The 27,036-nt window shown below is 41.8% G+C and overlaps 1 protein-coding gene across 4 annotated transcripts; it reads right to left on the reverse strand.

Moving 5' to 3' along the window:
- Positions 1-294: 294 nt before the first annotated feature.
- On the reverse strand, positions 295-27,036 carry LOC119849637 (P2Y purinoceptor 8-like). 4 transcript variants are annotated; one of them, XR_006275744.1, is made up of 3 exons: positions 26,686-27,036; positions 12,969-13,036; positions 295-2,986 (listed from the first exon to the last, which is right to left on the reverse strand). XR_006275744.1 is itself a non-coding variant. In XM_043497433.1 (3 exons), exon 3 carries the CDS (start codon positions 2,880-2,882, stop codon positions 1,881-1,883), a length of 1,002 nt encoding a protein of 333 aa, XP_043353368.1. In that variant the 5' UTR covers positions 2,883-2,986; positions 12,969-13,033; positions 26,686-26,721; the 3' UTR covers positions 295-1,880. The 4 variants fall into 4 exon arrangements, 3 of the variants coding, with proteins under 3 accessions (XP_043353368.1, XP_038242550.1, XP_043353402.1); XM_043497433.1 differs by having other exon boundaries at positions 12,969-13,033; positions 26,686-26,721; XM_038386622.2 differs by lacking the exon at positions 12,969-13,036 and having other exon boundaries at positions 26,686-26,820.

Genomic DNA, 27,036 nt, shown 5'->3' on the forward strand with positions numbered 1-27,036 from the left:
ATTCCATATTTACTGCAATGTAAATGAGAGCAACACTTGGCTCTCGGTCTCCAAATGTTTATGGATCTATAAGTTTGCGTGCACAAGTGTACATGCAAAATTCTAAATTTGTACTTACCAATCAGATAGTTACATGTCTAATCAGTGAGACCCTAGTTCATATGCCGCTTCCAAGTCGATGGCCTGTGGAATGTAATACTGCAGGAAGCAGGCTAGGAATGAGCATAAGAGCTGAGGGGAACAGAAAGGCTTCTGCAGAGGACACTGGGTCAGGGAAAAGACACAACTGATATGTTGAGCATGTGTTAAACAGCTTTATTTTTGAAGAAATAAAACCAAAGCCCAGGAGAAAAAGGACCAAAATCCTGTGAATGGAAAGTATTCTTTGGTCCACGGGACAGTGCATTAGCCCACAGGGTTACACTGCTGCATAGTTTCCTTTTTGTACAATTTATATGGACAGCCAGCAAGCCTGATGGAATAGTTTGGGGGGAGGGGGCAGAAAACAAGTGAGGAAATAAAATAAAATATATGGAGAAGTGGTAGGAGCAGGAGGCACTCAGCCTTTCAGGGCAGAGATGCTGCATAGGAGGAGCTCAGGAACTCTGCATGACAGGTGCCTTCCTCAGCTGCAGAGCTTCTAAGGAGAGAAGTCTCACTTGCAAATCTGCTTCCTTTGAATTTTAACAGCACTTCAGCTGCAGATCACTGCTCAGAACTCCCCTGAGACAAGCTCTGCCTGACAAGAGACCTTCCCCACCCTGACCCTGAGCTGCTCTTGTTGCTGCTGCATAACATCAAGGGAAGGGGAATTTAGGATATGTCTACACTGCAATTAAAAATCCACAGCTGGCCTGTTACTCAGGCTATGGGGTAGTTTAATTGTAGTGGTGATGTTCAGGTTCAGGCTGTAGCCCGCGCTCTGGGACCATCTAACCTCGCAGAGTCCTGGAGTCTGGGCTGCAACCTGAGCCGGAATGTCTATACCACAATTAAATAGCCCCTTAGCCTGAGCCCAGCAAACCTGAATCAGCTGGCATCGGCCAGTCACAGGGGTCTAACTGCAGTGTAGACATATCCTTACAGCCAATCCATGACAGCAGCATGGGTATGGGTTTGGGTTTGGGTTAGGTTATACAAGACCAGTCTCTGAAACCAGAAAGGTTTGTAGCAGTAGGCTGCTGGGGGTGGGTTCTCTTCTTTGCTGGGTCTCGCCACATAAGTGAGGTATAATACATTGCATAGTAAAATGTCTATAAATGGCCTGTCAAAGCAGTGTCAGTGAAAAAGGAGCATAAGCTTTATGCTTTAAGACTGAATATGCCAGTCAAGTAAATACTGATAAAGAGGAAATAAAATTTGCATGACCAGATTAATCCTTGTATTCATGTCTTTTGGCTTTTCCCCTATTACAGATGCTAATCACCAGTCTTTGCTTACTCCTAAGTCAAGGGATGTGCATCATTTTAGGTTCAGCTATTCCTCTGCCCCTCACAAACGTGGTGTTTATTTTATTGCTGTCAATTATTTACTTTAGAAATGCTGAACTGGGAAACAGGTTTTAGAAAATGTTCCAGAAACACATTCCAAGGGAGTGCAGGTACCTGGCACTGACACATTTCTTGTGTTCCTAATTTATAGTAGTTTACGTCCCATAATGCATTGTTCTGAGCAAGCTAAGAGAGATGCCTTTTTTCATGCATGTTGAGCCTTCCTGAGTGCCTGGTTTGTTTCCAGAATAAGTTGTGGCAATATATTGCCTGGTGTACTTTTCTGTATCTCTTGACATTCTGTGTTCTAAAATAGAACAATTTCTAAACTCTCTGGATGATGATTCGGTGCAATGACTAATATAATCTGTTCCAGAACAAATACATTTTTTAATTATGTGGCGCATGTTCTCTGGATGTTATTGGCACATCTTGTTCTGAAAAGATGGTGACAGTTTCACTGAATATATCAGGCATGCATCTGCAGAGTTTCTTCTGTATCTTTCGTCGAAACTCTTTGGAACCAAAAAAATAAACAAATGGATCGAAGCAACAATTAAGGCTATTCAAAGCCAGAGACAGCTTATATTCCACATAAGCAGTCTTATTTTGGGTACTATAGATGAAATGGATGATTGATATCACAATATTGGGCATGTAACACACTATAAAGACTGTAAGCAACACTATTATCAGATAAATTGTCTGCTTCTTAATTTCCCTTAGTTGTGTGGGAGGGGAGTTAAGAAGAGTTCGAATAACTAAGGTGTAGCAGAATGCCATTATTAGCAAAGGTAGGAAAAAGCACAGAAGAACTTGAGAGCCAAAATAAGCAATGAAATGATTTCTTGAAGGAAACATAGCTTTGGGCAATATATCAAAACAAGTGGTTATCTGCAGCTCCTCTACCTGGAAGGTTAGCTCTGTCTTCATGAGTGGGAAGTGCAGCAGTAAAACAAATATCCAAACGATGATGCAGGTCAGCAGAGCTGTTCTAATGGGTCTCATGGCCCTGTGCTTCAGCGGGTGAACAATTCCCAGGTAGCGCTCTATGCTGATGCTCGTCATGGTTAAAACGGAACAGTGCATGTTTGCATAGAATAGCACAGTTACGATGCGGCACAGAACCTGTCCAAAGGGCCAGTCATTTCCCCGTAAGTGGTAGACAACTTGAAAAGGGAGGAGTATGCTGTATAGCAAGTCCGTGATTGTCAGGTTAATGGAAAACATGATGGTGGGAGTCCAAGGCCTTGAATGGCGGCAAAGGAACCATAAGGAGATAGAATTGAGGGGAATGCTGAGGATGAAGATGAACAAGTAGAGGGCAGGCAAAGTGGTCTGCAGCATTTGGTTCTTAAGCATCTCTATGGTGCCATTTGGCAGTTTTCCCATGATAGTGAGATAGATTCAGTGATCTTTCCTGGATTGGGACAAATGGAAAAGCTTCAGGCACCTTTTCCCACAAAAGAAGACTCTCGAGATGGTAGAGATTAGACCTGGTTAAAAAATGTATTTCTGGTGAATTTTTTTTAAAGAACAAGTTAATCTAACACATGATAAAACTCTTAGTTTGTTCATTCCCTCCACATTAAATCATATTCACTCTGCCCTTTGGACCAAAAAATAGTTTTAGCTATTTTCTAAAGTGCTTAATGAGTTTTGTTTCTAGTTGCAATAGCAAGATGCAAGATCCAGCCACCTGAGCATACATCACCAAGAATGGCTGCTATATCTTAAATAGGCTTAAAGCTTTTTCCTCCAAAGATGTTTTACCAGGCCCATTCTTGATCCATTTATTATCTTCTCCACCTCCTCCTCCACTCCACATTCCCACCCCACCCTCCTTTATGCAGGCCCTTTCAATTGGTTTTAATAGTTAACATTTTTAGAGGGAGGTGTGACACTGGCAGACAAGGTGCTAGCTCATGCCAAGGCCCAGAGCCTCACTGAACGCAGACAGATGAAAGCTGGAAATCAGTCTGGCTCACCTGTGGGTTAGTTAAAATAGATATTAGTATTATAAGAATGTGTTTAGTGTTTAGAGTCATGGAATGCTTCTAGGATGCTGCATGTATTAATCCTACTTATAATATCTGTGTCCCATGGTACAAAGTAATATTGAGTGTTTGCGTTGTAAACTTCTGTCACCAAACAGGAAAAGAAGCATTAATTAAGATAAAGTTTCAGAGTAGCAGCCGTGTTAGGCTGTATCCTCAAAAAGAACGGGAGTACTTGTGGCACCTTAGAGACAAATAAATTTATTTGAGCATAAGCTTTTGTGAGCTACATCTCACTTCATCGGATGCATAGAATGGAACATATAGTAAGAAGATATTTATATATACAAAGAACATGAAAAGGTGGAAGTACCCATACCAACTGTAAGAGGCTAATTAATTAAGAGGAGCTATTATCAGCAGGGGGGAAAAAATTTTTGAAGTGATAATCAAGATGGCCTATTTCGGACAGTTGACAAGAAGGTGTGAGGATATCTTGGTATATATAAATATCTTCTGACTATATGTTCCATTCTATGCGTCCGATGAAGTGAGCTGTAGCTCACGAAAGCTTATGCTCAAATAAATTTGTTTGTCTCTAAGGTGCCACAAGTACTCCTTTTCTTTTTAAGGTAAAGTGTTTGTCCTATGGGCCACTGAAGGCAAAGGAGGCACTGTGCAGCAGCAAAAGACAGAGATTTCATCCATTACTCCCTCCAGGAAGGGGAGGTCTGTACATGATCTCATCACATCAACTTGGATTTGGGGTGAAGGGAATAAAAATCCCGGACAAGGAGGAACTGGGTCTCTGTATGCTGTCTGGACTCTGAGAGGCAAAGATTCCTAAACATAAGCAAGAGATCCCCATGCTGCTTGGCATGGGTCAGCCCTAAAGGACATACACCGCTGCTTTTAATAGAAGCTTGTATTACCTTTTTAAATCTAGGTCTGTAATTCATTTGTGTGTATGCTTATTTGTTGTAATCTTGTAAATAACTCCCATTTCTTTTCTTAACTCTTTAGTTAGTTTATTACAGAATTGACTACAGGTGTTGTCTTTGGTTTGAGATCTGAGTACAATTGTCAGGTAAGTGACTGGTCCTTTGGCACTAGGAGTAACCTGAATATTGTTAGAGACTAACAAATTTATTTGAGCATAAGCTTTCATGAGCTACAGTCCACTTCATCGGATGCATAGAATGGAACATATAGTCAGAAGATATTTATATATACCAAGATATCCTCACACCTTCATGTCAACTGTCTGAAATAGGCCACCTTGATTATCACTTCAAAAGTTTTTTTCCCCCTGCTGATAATAGCTCCTCTTAATTAATTAGCCTCTTACAGTTGGTATGGGTACTTCCACCTTTTCATGTTCTTTGTATATATAAATATCTTCTTACTATATGTTCCATTCTATGCATCCGATGAAGTGGGCTGTAGCCCATGAAAGCTTATGCTCAGATAAATTTGTTAGTCTCTAAGGTGCCACAAGTACTCCTATTCTTTTTGCTGATACAGACTAACACAGCTGCTATTCTGAAACCTGGATATTGTTGTGATGTTTGGTGTCAAGTGACCATCTATCACAAAGTCCAGCTTGCCTGGGTGGCAAGATAGACTGGAATGCCCAAAGGGACTGTCTGTGACTCCATAGTAAGTCTGTTGTTGTGCTTTAGGGGGTCATGCTTGTTACCAGGTTGGTGAAATCTAATGATAGGACATACAACCAGTTTGGGTTGTCTGCCCTGCCTTTTGACAGTCTGCCTTTAGGTCGGCACTCACGGTTCTGAGCCACTCCAGACATTGTGACAGGTGGTTTCTTACCTTACTGTATTGATGAGTATTTTACGTTATTTTTCATATTATGGGGTGTTTGATAAGGGGTGCTTTATACATTTTGGGGGATTAACTTCAACAAACTTGTGCTCAAAGTTAAGTATTTGCTTAAGTGCCATCTTGAACATTGGATACTATTCTGAACTGGGGTCTAAATCTGTGGTGATTCAAACGCAAAAGGTTGACTCCCAAGGGGCTAAGTACTTGTAACTCCCATGTTGGTGTCCTCATTGACTGTATGCAATGTAGTAACTAGAGCTGTGTGCATAACGGATATTCTTTGGTTTGCTGGCAATTCTGAAAAATTGAAAAACAATTGTTTTGGGTTGAACCAAAATGATTTTTAAATATTTTTTTCAGTGAATCAAAAAGTCAAAAAGAGTTTGTTTAAGGGCAAGCTCATTGTTTTGTTTTGACAAAACTGAAATATTTCATTTTGATTTTGACCATTTAAAAACTTTTTCATTGTTTTAAAAATAAAATTAAAGGTAATTTTGAAATGCAGTTCACTTCAAACCAAAAAATCAAAACATTTTGTTTTGAAAATATCAGAGCAAAATGTTTTGAAATTTGTTGGAATTTTTTTGGGGTGGGGGAGATTATTTTCAACCAAAACAATTGGTTGAAACCAACATGAATTTAGCAAATGTTTTAGTGTCACCAGATATGCATTTTTTCACCAAAAGTATTTCTGCCGAAAAATTTTGCCCTGTTCTTGTAGAAACATGAATGAGGGCATGATCCTGAGAGGTGGTATGTATCCTCAACTCATATTGAAGTCAATGGATTTGAAAGTGCTCAGCACCTTACAGAGTCAGGCCCCTCTGTTGCCCCTCTGCCTAGTGGTAAAAGATTCTAGAGAAGAGGTGGGCAAACATTTTTGGCACGAGAGCCATCATCGGGGTGTGAAACGATATGGAGGGCTGGGTAGGGAAGGCTGTACCCCCCAAACAGCCTGGCCCCCACCCCCTATTCGCCCCTTCCACTTCCCACCCCCGACTGTCCCCTTCAGAACTCCTGACCCATCCAATCCCCCCTGCTCCTTGTCCCTTGACCACCCCCGCTGGGATCCCACCCCCATCCAACCCCCCTCCGCTCCCTACCCCCCGACTGCCCGCCGGGACCCCTGCACCACCCCGCGCAAGTGCTCCACCATCGCCGCCCCCCCTTTCCATGCTGCTCAGAGCAGCAGGAGCTCGCAGCCCCACTGCCTGCACTGAATCATGGCTATGGGGGAGGGGAGATAACAGGGGAGGGGCCAGGGGCTAGCCTCCCAGGCCAGGAGCTCAGGGGCCGGGCAGGATGGTCCCATGGGCCGGATGTGGCCCGCAGGCCATAGTCTGCCCACCTCTGTTCTACAGTCTTGTAGGTCAACTTCCTGTTGGAAAACAAGTCAGTGACATAGAGGCTGGGTATATTCTTAGTGCAGCTTTATTTATTTAACACTAGCTACACCTGTCTTGGAATAGAGGTGGATAAACAGCATGCAGGTAATCCCCTCTTTTAGGAATCTCAGGACAAAAACCAATTCCTTGTTTCCAGGAAGCAACTGTGCCTCAAGAATTGACCTTGATTAGCGAGATTAAGGAAGAAAGAAAATTTGCCTGCCATTCACCTCAGATCCCGCGTGAAAAAACTACATCACTAAGTAACACAATAAAAACATTTCTTCCAAGGCTGAACCATGCTCCAATGTTATATAAAATAATTTGTGAGGTTGTGTAACAGCACCACCTGCTGATTTCTGCAATAACAACATTAAACTGGGTCTCAGATATCTTTTTAGTAAATATAGAGTTTTGAGAAATTAACATCTTCTTAAAGGCTGTTGCAATTGTCATGTGACTCCTATACAATTATATATTCATAGATTCATAGATACTAAGGTCAGAAGGGACCATTCTGATCATCTAGTCCGACCTCCTGCACAGCGCAGGCCACAGAATCTCACCCACCCACTCCTATGAAAAACCTCACCCATGTCTGAGCTATTGAAGTCCTTAAATCATGGTTCAAAGACTTCAAGGAGCAGAGAAGCCTCCCTCAAGTCAACCATGCCCCATGCTACAGAGGAAGGCAAAAAACCTCCAGGGCCTCTCCAATCTGCCCTGGAGGAAAATTCCTTCCCAACCCCAAATATGGCAATCAGCTAAACCCTGAGCATATGGGCAAGATTCACCAGCCAGATACCCAGGAAAGAATTTTCTATAGTAACTCAGATCCCATCCATCTAATATCCCATCTCAGGGGATTTGGCCTATTTACCCTGAATATTTAAAGATCAATTACTTACCAAAATCCCATTATCCCATCATACCATCTCCTCCATAAACTTATCGAGTAGAATCTTAAAACCAGATAGATCTTTTGCCCCCACTGCTTCCCTTGGAAGGCTATTCCAAAACTTCACTCCTCTGATGGTTAAAAACCTTCGTCTGATTTCAAGTCTAAACTTCCTGGTGGCCAGTTTATACCCATTTGTTCTTGTGTCCACATTGGTGCAGAGCTTAAATAATTCCTCTCCCTCTCCTATATTTATCCCTCTGATATATTTATAGAGAGCAATCATATCTCCCCTCAACCTTCTTTTAGTTAGGCTAAACAAGCCAAGCTCCTTAAGTCTCCTTTCATAAGACCAGTTTTCCATTCCTCGGATCATCCTAGTAGCCCTTCTCTGTACCTGCTCCAGTTTGAATTCATCCTTTTTAAACATGGGAGACCAGAACTGCACACAATATTCCAGGTGAGGTCTCACCAGTGCCTTGTATAACGGTACTAAAACCTCCTTATCCCTACTGGAAATGCCTCTCCTGATGCATCCCAAAACCGCATTAGCTTTTTTCACAGCCATATCACATTGGCAGCTCATAGTCATCCTATGATCAACCAATACTCCAAGGTTCTTCTCCTCTTCATTTACTTCTAATTGATGCGTCCCCAACTTATAGCTAAAATTCTTGTTATTAATCCCTAAATGCATAACCTTACACTTCTCACTATTAAATTTCATCCTATTACTATTACTCCAGTTTAAAAGGTAATCCAGATCCTCCTGTATAATATCCCGATCCTTCTCTGAATTGGCAATACCTCCCAGCTTTGTATCATCTGCAAACTTTATTAGCACACTCCCACTTTTTGTGCCAAGGTCAGTAATAAAAAAGATTAAATAAGTTTGGTCCCAAAACCGATCCCTGAGGAACTCCACTGGTAACCTCCCTCCAACCTGACAGTTCGCCTTTCAGTAGGACCCGTTGTAGTCTCCCCTTTAACCAATTTCTTATCCACCTTTTGATGTTCATATTGATCCCCATCTTCTCCAATTTAACTAATAATTCCCCATGTGGCACGGTATCAAATGCCTTACTGAAATCTAGGTAAATTAGATCCACTGCATTTCCTTTATCTAAAAAATCTGTTACCTTTTCAAAAAAGGAGATTAGGTTGGTTTGGCACGATCTACCTTTTGTAAAACCATGTTGTATTTTGTCCCATTTACCATTAACTTCAATGTCCTTAACTAATTTCTCCTTCAAAATTTTTTCTAGGACCTTGCATTCTACAGATGTCAAACTAACTGGCCTGTAGTTACCCGGATCACTTTTTTTTCCTTTCTTAAAAATAGGAACTATATTAGCAATTCTCCAATCATTCGGTACTATTCCTGAGTTTACAGATTCATTAAAAATTCTTGTAATGGGCTTGCAATTTCAGGTGCCAATTCCTTTAATATTCTTGGATGAAGATCATCTGGGCCCCCCGATTTAGTCCCATTAAGCTGTTTCAGTTTCGCTTCTACCTCTGATATGGTAATATCTACCTCTATATCCTCCTTCCCATTTGTCATGCTACCATTATCCCCAAGATCCTCTTTAGCCTTATTAAAGACTGAGGCAAAGTATTTGTTTAGATATTGGGCCACGCCTAGATTATCTTTAACCTCCATTCCATCCTCAGTGTTAAGCGGCCCCACTTCTTCCTTCTTAGTTTTCTTCTTATTTATATGGCTATAGAACCTTTTACTATTGGTTTTAATTCCCTTTGCAAGGTCCAACTCTACTCGACTTTTAGCCTCTCTCACTTTATCCCTACATCTTCTGACCTCAATTAGGTAGCTTTCCTTGCTGATCCCTCCCATCTTCCACTCCCTGTATGCTTTCTGCTTCTTCTTAATCACCTCTCTAAGATGCTTGCTCATCCAACTTGGTCTACAACTCCTTCCTATGAATTTTTTCCCCTTTCTTGGGATACAGGCTTCCGATAGCTTCTGCAGTTTTGATTTAAAGTAATCCCAGGCCTCCTCTACCTTTAGATCCACAAGTTCTTCAGTCCCATCCACTTCCCTAACTAATTTCCTTAATTTTTGAAAGTCAGCCCTTTTGAAATCAAAAACCCTAGTTGCAGATTTATTTTTGTTAATCCTTCCATTTAGTTTGAACTGAATTAGCTCATGATCACTTGAGCCAAGATTGTCCCCTACAACCATTTCTTCTATGAGGTCCTCGCTACTCACCAAAATTAAATCTAAAATGGCATCCCCTCTAGTCGGTTCAGCAACTACTTGATGAAGGAATCCATCAGCTATCGCATCTAGGAAAATCTGAGCCCTATTATTATTACTAGCACTGGTCCTCCAATCTATATCTGGGAAGTTAAAGTCTCCCATGATCGCAGTTTCCATTAGTATTTACTTTATTAAAGACATTAAAAAGGGCTCTATCCATATCCAAATTAGATCCCGGAGGTCTATAGCACACCCCAAGCACTATCGCAGGAGAGGCTTTACTAGTTTTCTTCCCCAATGTAATTTTTGCCCAGACGGATTCTGTCTTATCCATTGCATCGCTTCTTATTTCTTTACATTCTACCTCATCATTGATATACAATGCTACTCCACCCCCTTTACCTTTGTTTCTGTCTTTCCTAAAGAGCACATACCCTTCAATACCTGTAGTCCAGTCATGACTACTATTCCATCATGTTTCTGTTATCCCTATAATATCTGGTTTCACTTCCTGCACCAGTAGCTCTAGTTCCTCCATTTTGTTACCTAGACTCCTCGCATTGGTGTACAAACATCTTAATTTTTGCTGTTTGGACTCTCTCACATTTTGTACCCTATTAGGCACAGTCATTCTACAGCCAGTATAACCTATTAGACTAGTATCCACACTGCCCTCGCTCCTTGTATACATTCTCCTACCCACGGCTGTATCCTTTCTTACTTCATCTTTTTCCCTCTCAATGCTAAAATCTGGCATGGAGATTTTCTGGACATCTCCCATCCATCTCCCCCCAATTCCTAGTTTAAAGCTCTCTTTATCAGTTGTGCCAGCCTCGATCCTAGAAGTCTATTTCCTTCCCTACATTATCCTCAAATGTTGTAGCCCAGGCTTCATCGTTCAAATGACAATATGATTAATGACTAATTCTGCTCCTCCTAAAGTCAGTGGAAGCAGGAACAGGTCTTGTATATAGAACTCTTGATATTTTGGAATCTGGGAATAGACTGACTGAAAATTATAGTGCTTAATATATCCTTAGTAAAATGCATGAATGAGTGAGCACATGAATGTCAAAGGATTTGGGAAAAGATCCTCCGCTAGTATATATTATTATAGTTCAGGTGAAGTCATTGAAGCTTTGACAGTTTACATCAGATGAGGATTTTCCCCTTGGTTCTTTTTGGGTCCTGTTCTTCTTCCAAATGGCATGGAATGAATTAGAACAGAACAGAGCACATTGATGGAGGAACAACAAGGCTCAATACTACAAATCTGTTTTGTTGATTGACACCAACCAAATTACGTGCAGTGCATCACATGCAGAGTCTTGGTGCTTATTGAATATAAGTGACTCAGATAATATTGAATGAAAGTGGGATGGAATGAAAAAATACTGGGAGCCAAATATTATTAATAATAATGAATAATAAATGGATTTCTTCACAGGGCCCCAAGTCAAGAGAGGATTCTGCACTTTTGATTTAGTCTAGGAAGTGCTGCTTCCTAAATTGATGCCACTGAAGTCAGTCTATCAGTGTTTCAGTTAACCACTCTGTCGTTACCAGGGGTAACTTTGGAATAGTATTTCTAAAAGTGATAACCTCGGCAATCATGATGTTCATACGCTTGTATGTAGGTGGGGAGGCTCCTGAATTTCCTCATATTCTTAAGCATTTTACACCTCACCTGGAGTATTTTTCTAAGTACACCCACATCAAATGTATTTCATATTTTCCCTTGTTATGTTTACCCCATTGCTGAAATGTCTCCTGAATTAACCACAGTGTTGTATAGCATTGTATCTTTCTCAATGCTACCCTGGTTAGGCAGCCTTCAATTCTGTCTTCTTTCCTAATATTAACTACTACCGTTGTTTGAAGAAGCCCAAACCAGTGAGGGCCACAAGCCCTCAGGAGACAGTGAAATTAAAAGGTGGGAAATTGTGAACCAATGCAAGGAATCCTTTTTCACACAAGATTCCAAAAGGGTTTGGTCATTTATATAATATACCAATATTCAGAGTTATCACACTTACTGTCAACACAAATTTTGAAAGGGGTATTAAACCTTTTGCTTTAGGGCTTAAACTAGTCAATAACTATTAGATACCAGCATAAGACCTACGTGGGGAGCAGATTACTCCACATCTGTCTTCTGTGGGGTTCCCACACCTTCCTCTGAGGCATCTAGTAGTAACCACTGTCTGCGACAGGTTGCTGGACTAGATGGACCTTAGGTCTGATCCAGTTTGGAAGTTCCTGTGTTCTCTGAATAGTTGTATTACCCCGGAACAGACCAGAGACCATATTATGACTCAGAGATGAATAAGCTGGTTCATGGTTTCCCCTCTTCCAGGATGGGGAATCATTTGCACCAGCCCTGTACCTGGCACAGATTACTTTCCCCTTCATGCCAGCTCTCTGTGCTGGCCAGAACATTGGGAGGGCAGAATTCCTGCCTGTCTGCCCATTCCCCATGCACCAGCACAGGAGTGGGTGTTGTGGATAGCTGTGATATAGGTAGCACTCATAGGGTTGCCACCTTTCTAATTGCTGGTAACTAGACCCCCCGAAGCCCTGCCCCCTGCCTTGCTTCTTCCCTCCAAGGCCCCATCCCTGCTCCACCTCTTCCCTCGAGGCCCCACCCCTTTTCTGGCTCTTCCCACAGGTCTTGCCCCCTTTTCTGCCTCTTTCCCCAAGGCCCCACCCCTGCTCTGTTTTTCCCCCTCAAAGGCTCTGTCCCTGTTGCTCGCTGCTTTCCATCCCACCCCCGTTACTTGCTGGTGTCTCAAGGAGCCTGCCTGAAGGTAGGAGGCGGCCCCGGCTGAGCAGAGGCTGGTGTGGGTTAATGACCTGACGCCTCCCCCAGCCCCACGGTAACCAGACTTTTGGTTTGGGTGCCATTTAGGATTGCCAGGTCCCCTTTTTGCCCAGACTTTCCAGTTGAAAAATGGACACCTGGCAGAGAAGCCAAAAACTGGACTGCCAGGGTAAAACCCAGACAGGTGGTAACCCTAAGCCCACACAGGATGTGGAGGGGATGTGACACTTATTATAATGCAACAAGCTGGGCAGGAACTTCTGACTTTAGAAAAATAAATCAAAAGTTAAAAACTACAGCACATACAATCTTACCATTTCCATTTCCTTCCAAAGTGGGATTAATTAAAAAGTCAGCTTTTAACTCACTGTACTGGTTTCTACTAAATTAAATAGATAGCATATGAATCAATATACAGATACAATGACATACAAAAATCACATTTGTTTAAGATATATCATTTTTTTTCGAAACCAGCAATTTCCCCATCCCACTAATAACAAAAAGTTAGAACCTCACTACCTGGCATTAAGGGTTTGTGAACAAGCATTTTAACAAACATGAATTTTAAAAAATGAAGGCTAGTACATCACTGAATGTACCTTGTTCACTTATGTGGTGCCCCTTGCCCCTGTTTGCCAGAAGCTGGGAATGAGTGACAGGAAATGGATCACTTGATGATTACATGTTCTGTTGTTTCCCTCTGGGGAACCTGGCACTGGCCACTGTCAGAAGACAGGACACTGGGCTAGATGCACAGGTGCCAACTTCTCTTGGCTCCAGTGGGTGCTCGACCCCACCTGACTCCATCCCTGCCCTACCCCCATTCCAGCCGCTTCCCCAAAAGTCCCTGCCCCAACTCTGCCCTCTCCCTGCCCCTATTGGACTCCTTCCCCAAATCCCCGCTCCGGTCCCACCTCTTCCCCACCTCCTCCCCTGAGCGTGCTGCATTCCCGCTCTTCTCCCCTCCTTCCCACAGCTTGTTATGCTGCAAAACAGCTGTTTTGTGGTGGCAAGCACTGGGAGGAGTAGCGGGGATGCGGTGCACTCAGGGGAGGAGGCGGAAGTGAGCTGGGGCGGAGGGGCAGGGCCGGGAGCTTGGCTGCCAGTGGGTGCAGAGCACCCACCAATTTTTCCCCCTGGAGCACCCACAGAGACAGCGCCTATGGCTAGATGGACCTTTGGTCTGACCCAGTATGGCTGTTCTTATGTTGACAAATGTAATTCAGTTTTAATTCTTCATAATATATTAGCAAAGGTTCTGTGGGATAGGTGTGCAAGTAAGGAAGATTTAATAATATGCCGCCTCCTTGTAGTACTATTCTCTTCATTATTTGCTGAGAAATAAAGTGAGACCACTGGATGTTTCTAGATTAGCAGAGCGAGAATTGCCACATTTCCAGTATACTGACGGTAAATACATAGTAGTGCTATCTAGTTACTTGTGTGGTTCCAATACCCACAGTGTCTGAGCACCTCACAAACATTAATTGGTTGGATCCTCAGGTCTGCTTAGTTCACTTTGTGTTGCATTCTCTGCTGGCATAAATTTATGCCTGGCAGAATTTTATTCTTAAAATAATTTTGATGGATAATACCAGGCATAAATTTAAAACTAGGTATATCAAACAAGTTTATTTTTAAGCATTTTTTTCTGTTTTTATTGATTTAAATTTTCACAGTTGCATGAAATTATGGAGGGAAGGGGTGTCAGACAATTATTGAATGGCAGTAGACTTTCAGATTCAAAATGTTAAAGCTGTATAAATCATTAAAACACAAATTGTTTACCTGTGTCAAAATATACAAAAAATATACCTCAATCAACAAATCATACCTGTTTTACTATTCATTTGCTAGTTCATTTGTGACCAGCCTAATTCAGAAGTCTAAATCACTGGAGTTTGACTCTATTAAGTTCTCACATGACATTTTTCTTACTCTGTCTATCTGTAAATGTTAATTATTATTGAAGGAAATATTTTTCTGTGGTTTGTGTGTGTACAGTGAAATTGATGTTCACCGACATTTACCAATACAAATCTAATCCTTCCAAGCCTGCATAAATTAAAGCTTCCCCCCTGCAGCTTTTCTTTAGAGCAAAATCAGTAAGCTGACTCAGGGAACTGCAACTGGCATTCCCTCCCCTCACCCCCGCACTGCTCTCAAGCTCTGTACAATGACTAATGCAGCCCTAACAAATAGAGCCTCATAACACTGCTGTGATATTATCTCATTCTACAGATGAGAAAATGATGCACATAGAGGTTAAGAGTGGCAAGACTGTGTCTTGGACTAAACGCTCATGTCGGGAGTGAGAGAGACTGTTCCTTAAGCCCCTACCTCGCCTACCTGGACTTTGAGTAAATGCGGTTACCCACCTGAACAAGGGGATGGGGACGTGTGATAATGGGCAGAATCTTGTCTCCACACACATGCTTCTCCTCCACCATTGGCCAGAGTCTAGGTATATCAAAGCGGCAGATTTACTCTGCTCAGTGGGACAAGGGGGAATTTTACTTGGAAGTGTTCAGAGGTGTTCCGAGGGCTTGTCTTCACTGCAGCACTTATCTCAAGGGATCTGCACTCAGGATTACCCCACGTCAGTTTGCCAAGCTCAAATGAGAGTGGTCACACGGAGAAACAGCGTTTGAGCTACACGGTGCACATGTTAGAGCAGATTTAAAATATGGGCCTGAAGTACTGTTGCCTGTAGCAGCTTGTATTTCAGGAAGACTAGGGCATGGGGGCAATAAGATGGTGACAAGGTAGAACCATTCTGCAGCATTTTTATGAGCACGGTTAGCTGAAGATAGCATTGCCAACCTCAAACACTCAGAAATTCTGAGATAGATGTAAAAACCATAAGATTAGCTTAAAAGTCATGAGATTTTTTTAAATAATACATGTTGCGTTTTTACTTGCCTTATGGGTTTTCACCCATTAGGGTTCATAGTTTCAACTATTCCTCCACAACTATGGGAGCTAGAAACTAAAAAATGAGAGCTGGAATTCTCTGAAAAATCATTTGATCTTTAAGAAGAACACCAAATATCACTAAACTTGCCATAAATGAATCATGAACATAAGCAATACTTTCTCTTTATGCGGTTCTGTTGGGCTTAAATCCATGGAGAAAAGCACTGGGATATTAAACCAATTCTATTTATCATGGAGGAGAAACTTTACTCAGCAGAATCAGACATTAAAAATATAATACGTAATAAGATGGCAGATCCTCAAACAATTACACTGGCTGCAGAGTGAGTGCACTGAGGTGGTGCATGTTTTATATGAAACCTTCCTGGGAGAATGTCACTCTACAGAGGTAGCACAGAATTGTGGGCCACCAACTAACTTGTTTAAAATGAGCAGGAAGAGAAAAGAAAGAGGTCAGGAGTCCATTATATATAAAATTACATTAAAAATTGTGCTAAAACATTAAGTTTGCAAAATCAAACACTCAAATTTAGGAAATGCCATCATGCAAAAATTAAAACAACCAAATTAGTGTTTGGTGATTTTTCCATTCTTATCAATGGGTAGCTGCAATGCTGCATTTCGAATACCAGGTGGTGCTATAAATGTAAATATAGTATACCTGGCAAATACTACTAGCTTCTCCTGGTTGCAAAGAAAACCCATAACAAGCCAAAACCTCTCCTGATATAAGCCTTTTTCTGTTCTTTTTGTAGTAAAGGCAGAAGAAAGGAGGAAACCAGCTTTGCAGGGTGCATCCTCCAGTTTCTCTTTTGCTGTGTTTCCCTTTGGAGCATTGTACTAGTTTTTAAGAAGGGCTTTGGATATCATTAATGTGTCTTTCTGTGTTTACACTTTCATAGCTTTAAAATCCCTTGAATAGCTCTCGCACTTGCTCTCTTGCTCTCAGTGCTGAGATGGAAGTATTGTTTGCACTCCAAGTATTGTTTGTACTGAATGGGTTACACCTATTGGAACAGTGGGTGGATGTGTTTTGGCAATGAAAGGATTACAAGGTTTGCTTGAGGATGAGGGGGATAGTTGCATGTTGGACAGAAAAGTTTACACCAGCTGGGTCATGAATGGGAAGGAGAGGGAGATGGGGCATGAACTCTGCCATTTGATAATATCCCTGTACCTCCACTACTAGTTTCCTTTTTGGGCCATGATTAATTGAAAAGAAGCTCATCTCTGTTCCTTTTCCTTCCAGTCTTTTCCCCCTCTCCGGTCACTCTACCAGTTTATCCTGAGCACTCAGCACTTTCACTCTTGCTCACCTTTCCCAAGATGTCTGATGCACAATGCCTCTCCGCCCTGAGCAGTTATAGCCCATCTGCATTTCTGTCCAGATGAGGGGTGTGTTTATGAGAAGCTGCCAGTGGCTAGGGAACCCAGCAGCTCTTGGGAGCAGGATAAAGGTAAGCAGCGGAATGTTGGGGAGGATTCTCAACACCTAGGCATCTTTTTTGGGGGGGGGGGGGGCGGGAAATATTTGTGAGGTACTTTCTGTCCTAGTGATGACTTTCAAGGATATCTGGGAAATGAAAAGGGCTAAATCGGCCGTTCTCAAACTGTGGGTCGAGACTCCAAAGTGGATCGTGACCCCATTTGAATGGGTTCACCAGGGCCGAAGTCCGAACCCCACAGCCTGGGGCTGAAGCAGAAGGCTGAGTGCTTCAGCCCTAAGTGGCAGGGCTCAGGTTACAGGCCCCCTGCCTGGGGCTGAAGCCCTTGGGCTTTGGCCTCCTGCTTGGGGTGCAGGGGCTCGGGTGGGCTTAGGCTTCGGTCCTCCATCTTGGGGTTGTAATTTTTGTTGTCAGAAGGGAGTCACGGTGCAATGAAGTTTGCAAAGCCCTGGGCTAAATGAAATCTTAAAACCTCCAAAGTATGTAAGCTCTGCTGGGACCTGATAAAGTTTTCAAAGTTCAATGTTTTCATATTGAATAGCCCTAAAATTAACATCAACCAACCTTCTTACAAATACTCAAAAAGCCTTAATTCTCCTCAAGGACAATGGAAATGAAACAAATGTTGAGTTTCCAGACCAAGCCATTTTTGAAATGTTATGTTAAAAACCTCAGACTGAGTAACTTTTAGATCTTCCAAAACAACTTGTGTACCTAATGTCTGGTTAGAGGGAGATTAAACAGAAAACAAGGTTTGGTTTTTAGAAGATGGGTGGATCAAGGGTAGGAAGTGCCTATGATGAGGTGTATGTACCCTGCCTCTAGAAAGATCAATTAAGGATTACTGGGTTTCCTTATATGTGAGCTAAAAAACCTACCCTGCAATGCAGGAAGTGTACAATCTATCAGGCCTACAGGTTGGTGCTGACAATTCAGTCTCCTGTAGAAAGAGACCTTTAAAAGGAAGTGTTTGGGGATACAGGATCCAGGGAAAAACACATCAGCGTGAATTGAGAAGATTTCTGCCCAGGGCTAGTAGTGTCATGAATGGGAGACGATGCTGAATCTGCTTTGGACTCAGGGGACTAATGGAGTGGTGCCTGCTGGAAATCTCTAGGCATTTGTTTTCAGTTAACTTCTGCAGGGGCTGGGAAGGGAATCCTGTTTAGTGGTTATGCCTTTGCTGTGTGAACTGTGCCAACAGTGGGGAACCTGCTGGGTGCAATACTCTGGTCAAAATTGCGCTTTTAGTAGAAAAAAAGTCATAACCCTACCCATGGGTTTACTAAAATGGGTAAATAACAAAGCACTAGAAAATACACTGTAAGGAATAGCCATGGAATAACCCTAGGAAACGGGCTAGAAGGGATCCACACGTGATGGGGCTTTTGGTATTTAATGTCCATGATTTTATGCTGATCCTATGTTCAAACCTTAACTCACTGCCTCAGTTTCCTACCAAGCCTATCAGGTGCTCAGGACTGCAGTGGGGAGAGGCGCCTCTCCCCCTGTGCCAGCCAGGTCCAGAGCTGCTGCGGTGTGGAGAGATGCCTCTCCCCCATCCCGACCCAGAGTTACTGCAGCAGGGAAAGGCACCTCCACGCCACCCCCAGCCCAGGTGCTGCTGTGGGGAGAGAAGGCTGGGGGCAGTCATCTCTCCCCGCTGAAGCCCTGGGGCAGCCTGCACTCCAAACCCCTGATCCCCGGCCCCACCCCAACTCTCTGCCAAAACCGTGAGCCCCCTCCCACACCCTGAAACCCTGATCCCTGGCCCTGCCCCAGAGCCTGCACCCCCAGCCAGGGCCCTCACTCCCTGGCACCCCAACCCTCTGCCCCAGCCCTGAGCCCCCTTCCACACTCCGAACCTCTCAGCCCCACCCTCGCCACATATCACCTCCATATTGGTGTACATAAGAAAATTCATTCCACACATGCCTGGGAAAAATTAAGGGGAACATTGCTCACTGCATTTGGGGAAATGTAGGGCAAAGAGTATAATCTGTCTCCTTTGCCACATGTTCCTTGTTGGCAAGAGCAGAGAGTGGTGGTTCTGCTTTGTACCACCTGACTCTGACATCAAGGAGTTAGGAAATTTCTTTTCTCTGTGTACATTGCCTGCGTAAGATAGTGAAAAGGGGGAACAAGTTTATTGCAAAATACCCTTTATTACAAGAACACCCTCCCCCCATCTCTTCATTGCACTACCTGCCCCCCCAAAACACATTCATCCCCTCCTCTCCACCACCTAGGGTTATTTCATGGCTATTCCTTACAGTGTATTTTCTAGTGCTTTGTTATTGACCCATTTTAGTAAACCCATGGGTAGGGTTTACAATGCTCAAATACATTTGTTAGTCTCTAAGGTGCCACGGGTACTCCTATTCTTTTTGATCTGTGTGCCTGGCTCAACTAAATAAGCTTTAGTTCTATCTTGGGCATAATCAGGCCCGCTGTAGATGGACTTCAATTAGTCATCTAAAATATTTAAAACTGAGTAATTTAAACTGGTGCCAGCCCCTACCACAGCCACCCCTAAAATAGTTTGGCTTGTGTTGAACCATTTCAGTAATGATTAAACAGATTTAAGTATGTCTCACATTAGAGGTTTGCAACAGTTTAACTAGATCAATTTGAAATCAATTTTGTTAAATCAGTTCAACTTTTCTAGTATAGACAAGTCTTTCACACATCACTACAGCACAATGATAGCATTTACACCCCCTATGTAAGATGTAAATAACTGGGTAAGATGCGAGGTGATGGAAAATCAGGTCCATTCACTTCCATACTGTGGTTTGAGTCAAACCCCTCCTCTTCAATCCACAGTTGTCAAGAGGTGTGGTTTCTCAAACATAAAATCTGAGTGGAGACAAGGTGTGATGATGTGGGGAATTTATTTACAATTTAGGAATTCAGGATGGTCCTGGGTACTCTGGAAATGTGTCTGTGTCTGACTACAAATTCCATTTTGAATATGAGGCTTGGTTACCTTATCTGCTGTCTTTTGTCTCCGTATTGAGATAAAACCCACAGGAGGGGCCAGGAGAAATTCTTTCACCTGGCACAGAACTAACAGTATAGGGTTGTTACATTTTGATTAATGCCCATTCTAATGGAGCCCCCTTGGATAAAGAGATGGCTACTGCCCAGGGCAAACCAGGTTTTTCAAGTCTGAACTATTGGGGGATGGTAATTAAGCAAGAGATTATTTGGTAGAGGACTCTGATCGCCTGCTGAGGCTGATCTGTGAGTCACCTGATAAAGAGGTCTGGAGGTTATAAAAGAAAGCCTCTGTCACCAGCTATTTTAGAGCTAGAAATACAGGGAGAAGTGATCAGAAAGATTGCATGTTCCAGAGGAGAAGCCATGGGCAGGAAGGCAGGAGAGAGTAACAGAGGGGCATACTTTCATGTGCAGAAATCATGTGCAGGAGGTGGGATCCTGGAACACTTAGAGGACTCTGACTTCAACCCCAAGAATGCTCAAGAGCAGTAAAGAAAATGAGGCAGGGAAATGCATAGAGGTGTTATTGTTTTACCTGGATTGGTGTATTTCTTATGCTAACCAATGTAAAAAGTGACTGGTTGGAGGAGCCCTTACAAAACCTGTGTATCTGATATGTGCTTCCACTATCAAGTGTCTCTGAAGAGGTAAACTGTAAACCCAGAGCACCCATAAGGTTAGAGCTCTGGGAAAGGGTGTGATTAAGTACTGGGGAGTCTGGGTTCAGCACTGGCCCTGGGGTCCCATTTCCACAAAGGAATAACAGACAGGGAGCCTATGCCTAGAAATTGTGCCAGACAGGCCAAGGGGAGAGAGACAGGGCTGTAGCCTACTTTGGTGGGCTAAGTAGGGCACATGGGTCTTGAGTATTGGGACTCAAACACAGAACCCCAATGAGTATCCAGCTAGGGGGAGCTCTACCTAGGTTGTGTGGCATAAGGCACTGACAATTTTTACCTAGATGTAGCTAGTTGAGGTCAAACCTATACCTCCCACTAGGGGTTGACTTCAACTAGTTACACTGAGATAAAAATTACAGTGAGTTGTATCCACTGGGATTTTATAGCGAGATAGCTAGGAGTTAACTACCAACGTAAAAACACACCTTTTTTGCACTGATGATATAGCCTGAATGTCTAGAATTCTTCCCCTAAAGTTACCTGCAGAGACATTTTAATCTCTGAATAAGCTACACAAAGTTTATCAGCACAATGCAGTATCTCTAATGGGTTATAAAGCTATCCAGCACACTGAACAAAGTGTACAGGATATTAGGATGCCATGCCTAACTGCAGATGTAATCATAATACTATAAAATAACATTTGTGTTGGTATAACTGTGCCGTTATAGGGACAAACTTCACGATGAACTACTTTTATCAGAACCCTGAATGCATTCCATATGGATAGCAATATCTCCAGAGTGTATGAGAGTCTCTGAAATAAATGAAAATAGGTAATATCATTAATATATGTCATTACAACCTGTCCATTTCTAAATTCATTTCAGCTGCTGTTCCTCTTTTTTCTCTTATGAAAATCTCCACTTCTGTGGTTTGATGATGCAAAATGTCAGTATGTCTGTCCTGCCAAGTTCAGCAACGGAAAAGGCATTTTGGGTCATTATAAAAACTAATTTTACCATACTAATTTCCCCCTACTGTTACTCACACCTTCTTGTCAACTGTTTGAAATGGACCATCCTCATTATCACTACAAAATTATTTTTCCTCCCTTGTTATTCTACTGTTAATTGAATTGTCTCGTTAGACTGACCCCCTCTCCCCCACTTGCTAAGGCAACTCCCATCTTTTCATGTACTATGTGTGTATATATAGCTGCTACTGTGTTTTCCACTCCATTCATCTGATGAAGTGGGTTCTAGCCCACGAAAGCTTATGCCCAAACAAATTTGTTAGTCACTAAGGTGCCACAAGGACTCCTTGTTGTTTTTGCTGTATCTCAAAGTAACTTCTTAACTGAAGTGAAACCATTTTTTCATTTTAAAAACAAAACAGCATGATTCAGATAGATTCCGGTCACCCACTCTGGGGCCTCAGTCCTGCCCTTTGACCTGAGACATGTTGCCTAGTATGTTTCATTCCCTGACTTCAGTCACCCATTAGTAATAACACAACTAGGGTTGGGGGTTAAAGTGAAATCTAGACTCCAAGTGAGCTGCATAACAACCCATTTTGGAGTCAGCATGCACATTATTTCTGTTCTGCTCAACATCACACTCAAACACACTTTCCCCCCTTGTTTATCAAGGAAGGGGTTTCCAGGGATTCAGTAGGAATCAAGTTTCAGAGTAGCAGCCGTGTTAGTCTGTATTCGCAAAAAGAAAAGGAGTACTTGTGGCACCTTAGAGACTAACAAATTTATTTGAGCATAAGCTCACGAGTAGGAATCAAGGAACTCTGCACAACCCAATGTACCATGTGCAGAAAGCTACTGCAAACTCTTTGGGATTTCCTGAAAGACTGGGGGCTAGATTCTCCATTGCTGTGAATAGTCATTTACATCTGAGTGAAAGAATTGCAAAGGGAGTGTAATGACAGGTTTCAGAGTAGCAGCCATGTTAGTCTGTATTCGCAAGAGGAAGATGATGTCTGTCTGTATCTGTGCGAGTTTTTTCATGAAGTTGACAGATTTCCACTAAGTGAGCTGTAGCTCACGAAAACTTATGCTCTAATAAATTTGTTAGTCTCTAAGGTGCCACAAGTACTCCTTTTCTTAAAGGGAGTGTAAATTGCTCCTGAATCGGATGGTAGCATTTTATACTCAATTCACACTGGAAAAGTTGACTTCCACCAAGGCTCATGTATATTCAAGACAGCAGCCTCCAGAATAACTAAAGAGGATTAGTAATGCAATAAAGTTATTCAATTTTTTTTCAGACAGAACTGGCAAGGTGGGTGAGAGAACACATCACTGGACATTGGCAATACCAGGAGGGATGAGCTGGAGTGCAGATGAGAAGCTCAGGAGGAAAGTAACAGATATTTTCCTCATGGATTGTACTTTCTAAATGGACAACCAATCTAATTCTCAATTACTAAGGGCTTGTCTACATTGGCACTTTACAGTGCTGCAACTTTCTCCCACAGGGGTGTGAAAAAACACACTCTGAGCGCTGCAAGTTTCAGCGCTGTAAAGTGCCAGTGTAGACAGTGCAACAGTGCTGGGAGCTGCATTCCCCGTGCTGGTAGATAAGCCCTTCATGGAGGTGGGTTTTTTTTAGAATGCTGGGAGACCTCTCTCCCAGCACTGGTGCCGCGACTACACAAGCCACAAGCCGCGGCAGTGCTTTAACGTTGCCAGCGAAGACGTGCCCTGAGGGACAATCTCCACTCATTGATATATTTTGCTTTCCACAACCAAATTTCTGTACAACTTTTCATGAGTGATGTACCCAACTATTCGGATTCTAATATCTAAACTGTATTGTTAAATCTATTCACCTAAATTTGGGTTATTGCTGATTATGTACTCTGTGTGTCATATGACTTTTAAAAAACTAACTTTGTATTTGTAGATAATCTAAGCACTATACCCAGATGTACAGACACTTTTTTCTCAACCTATGTATTATATGATTTTTTTTAACATTAGCTTTAATAACATTTTTATTGGACCAACTTCTGTTGGTGAAAGAGAGAAGCTTTCGAGCCTCATAGAGCTCTCCCTCAGGTCTGGGAAAGGAACTCCCAGCACCACAGCAAAATGCAAGGTGGAACAGATTGTTTAGCATCAGTAGTTGGCACATACTGTAAGTCAGTGGTTCTCAAAGCCGGTCCGCCGTTTGTTCAGGGAAAGTCCCTGGCGGGTCGGACCGGTTTGTTTACCTGCCGCAGTCCCCATTGGCCTGGAGTGGTGAACCGCGGCCAGTGGGAGCCGCGATTGGCCGAACCTGCAGACGCGGCAAGTAAATACACCGGTCCGGCCTGCCAGGGGCTTTCCCTGAACAAGCGACAGACCGGCTTTGAGAACCACTGCTGTAAGGGACCATTCAAGGTTAGTGGGTTACAGATCGTTGTAATACACCAACAAATTATGGATTGAACTGAGAGACTGGATCTATGGCTTATTATTGCAACAATCTGTAACCCTCTAACCCTCTCTTTTTGTTCTATGACTATGCAGAAGTATTAACTGTCCACTCTATCTTGAATGGTTCCTACAATATGTGCTAATGGCTTGTTCTAAACAATCTGTTCCACCTTGCATTTTGTTGTGAGGCTGGGAGTTCCTTTCCAGACAGGAAGAAGAGCTCTGTGTAGCTAGAAAGCTTGTCTCTCTCTCTCTCTCACAGCAGAAGTTGGTCCAATAGATTATATTACCTCACCCACCTTGTCTCTTTCATATTCTGTGACTGACATGGCTACATCTATACTGCATACATCAGATAGAGCTTGTCAATTATACTTAAGCCGAATACATGATTCTATAGGGTGAGAAACTGTTATAAATGAAAAGGAGTACTTGTGGCACCTTAGAGACTAACAAATGTATTTGAGCATAAGCTTTCGTGAGCTACAGCTCACTTCATCGGATGCATTGAAGTGAGCTGTAGCTCACGAAAGCTTATCCTCAAATACATTTGTTAGTCTCTAAGGTGCCACAAGTACTCCTTTTTTTTTGCGAATACAGACTAACATGGCTGCTACTCTGAAACCTGTTATAAATGAATTTCTTCTGCAGACCAGATAGTGCATGAATCCGTTTTCTGGCCTTTTTTCTGCGCTGTTTTCCCTGCATGGGGAATTATGTCCTAATTTAGAATAAATCACAGTAGGCCAATAAAAAATAAAGTATTTTCCTCTGTATCTTTAAAAATGATTAAATTCAAAGTCATACAATATGCCCTAAAACTAACTTGTTTTTAAATGTAACAGAAAAAGACATCACTTTCTAAAGGAACAGGGAGAAGAGACCCAATGCCGATCAGAAATGAGCTGTCTGCTCTTGCTCCCAATCCAGTCAATAGGATTTTTCCCATCAATCAGGGTCAGTGAGAACAGGATCAGGCCCTAGTGTTATACTTTCTCAGATTCTAATAATCTTTGTGTCACTGGGTTTTCTGAGATAGGCCAACAAACAGAACTGCTCAAACTCCCTGACAAAGCTCCAAAGAGGCTGGAAAGTCAAGAAAAACATTTTCACGAATTCACATCAATTTCATCAGTTTGCTTTGAAAAATAAATCAAATAAAAAAGACCCTCTAAAATGTTTTGTTTTGATGTTTTTGAAAAGAAATGTAATGAATTTTCATTTCAAATTGTATTTAAAATATTTTAAAACATTAAAAAACAAACTTTTTTGGATTTTTCAAAATTGCCAGAGAACTTAAAAATCTGTTATTTTCATAACATATTTACCCCATCTTCTCTCCCTCCTACCAGCTCAATTCCTCATTGTAACAGTTCCCACCGGTCCACCTCGCCCAAAATAAAAATATTTTAAAATACCTTAGTGTGTAAAGTTAAAGCAAAAATATACATCTGTGAGTATATAGAGCAAATCTAAGTAACTGTTTGACCTTCTTTTGTAGGTCCTGGTCCTCACCCTATTGTTTGTACCTATCACTTGTGTCTTGTCTAAATTTTAGGTTAGAAGTCCTTTGGAGTGGGACTAGGGGTATTTTTTTAAAAAGTGTTTAAGTGAATTAAGCACCTAAGTAATATAAGTTTTTTTTTAAATTCTACCTCATGTCTTTTAAAACAATGTGTATCTAAATATATACATATGTAAAGGATTTATGTGACTTTTGGGCACAGTAAAATAATTAATAAATTAATACTGACCAATCAAAGCATGGAAATACATAATGGGGTAATATTGCAGCAGAGCTATTTACATTTCTCAGAAATAACTTGCATTTTGTAATTAACTGGGTGAGTGAAATCATGTTTCCACAATGATTTGTTCAGTTAGAAATAGAAAAGAACCAAAGATTGTGCTTTTTTTTTTAGCATAAATCCCACCTTTCATGCATGCACATAAGAAATGGGAATTATTTGCAGACTTATTCAGCAAAATAGACCCTCTGATCTGTAAAGTTAACTAAAAAACCTAAATGCATCCGATGAAGTGAGCTGTAGCTCACGAAAGCTTATGCTCAAATAAATTTGTTAGTCTTTAAGGTGCCACAAGTATTCCTTTTCTTTTTGTGAATACAGACTAACATGGCTGCTACTCTGAAACCTAAAAAACCTTAGACATCCAACAGAATCATAATGCGTTATCTATCACTTGAAATACTGTGAGTACTTATGTCCATGTTACAATACACACTGTAAAATCAAGTGTGTGCATTTACAAGAATTATATTAGAAGAGTAAAAACAACTCCCTTAAATTCAATGGACCAAATGCGAAGGTCCAACATCCTTACTAAGTGTTTACTCAAGCAAACTTCCATTGACTTTGAGGACAGTTTGCCTGATCAAGGACTGAGTAAAAACTGGGCACAAACCCCGAGATTTAGCCTTGCATAGTTAAAAATAAAGCACATAACAAAGCAATAATCTGAACTGTTACAATATATCGCTGCAACTCAGCTGTTCTCAGGATTTGTTGTTTGACTCTAGTAGGAACTCCTTCTTCAGGTGACTTATGTCCAAAAGATTTATATATCTTACCTGATTCCTCATCCACATCCGATAATCTGAAGCTGTGCAGTCTGACTGACCACATATTTTCTGCAAGTGGTTCAATAGTAAACGTGCACACTGTATTGCAACACCTACTTCCTTCTTCATAGTTTTGACTTTTTGACACATAGATCACAACAACTCAATAATATGTCCTAAAAGAATAAACATTGTTTCCTCCCCAGACATAAAATGAAAAATCCTCTTTCTAATCTAAATTTATTCATTACTTTATGGTGCATTGGGATGCCAATAGTAGCCCTGGCAAATATTCACGGTGTATGACAAATGCTTGATTCATTGTGAAAGATATCTTTCCCCACTGTGGATTTTGTAATA

Source organism: Dermochelys coriacea, chromosome 1 (genome assembly GCF_009764565.3).
Source record: "Dermochelys coriacea isolate rDerCor1 chromosome 1, rDerCor1.pri.v4, whole genome shotgun sequence".
Classification (NCBI taxonomy): Eukaryota; Metazoa; Chordata; order Testudines; family Dermochelyidae; genus Dermochelys; species Dermochelys coriacea.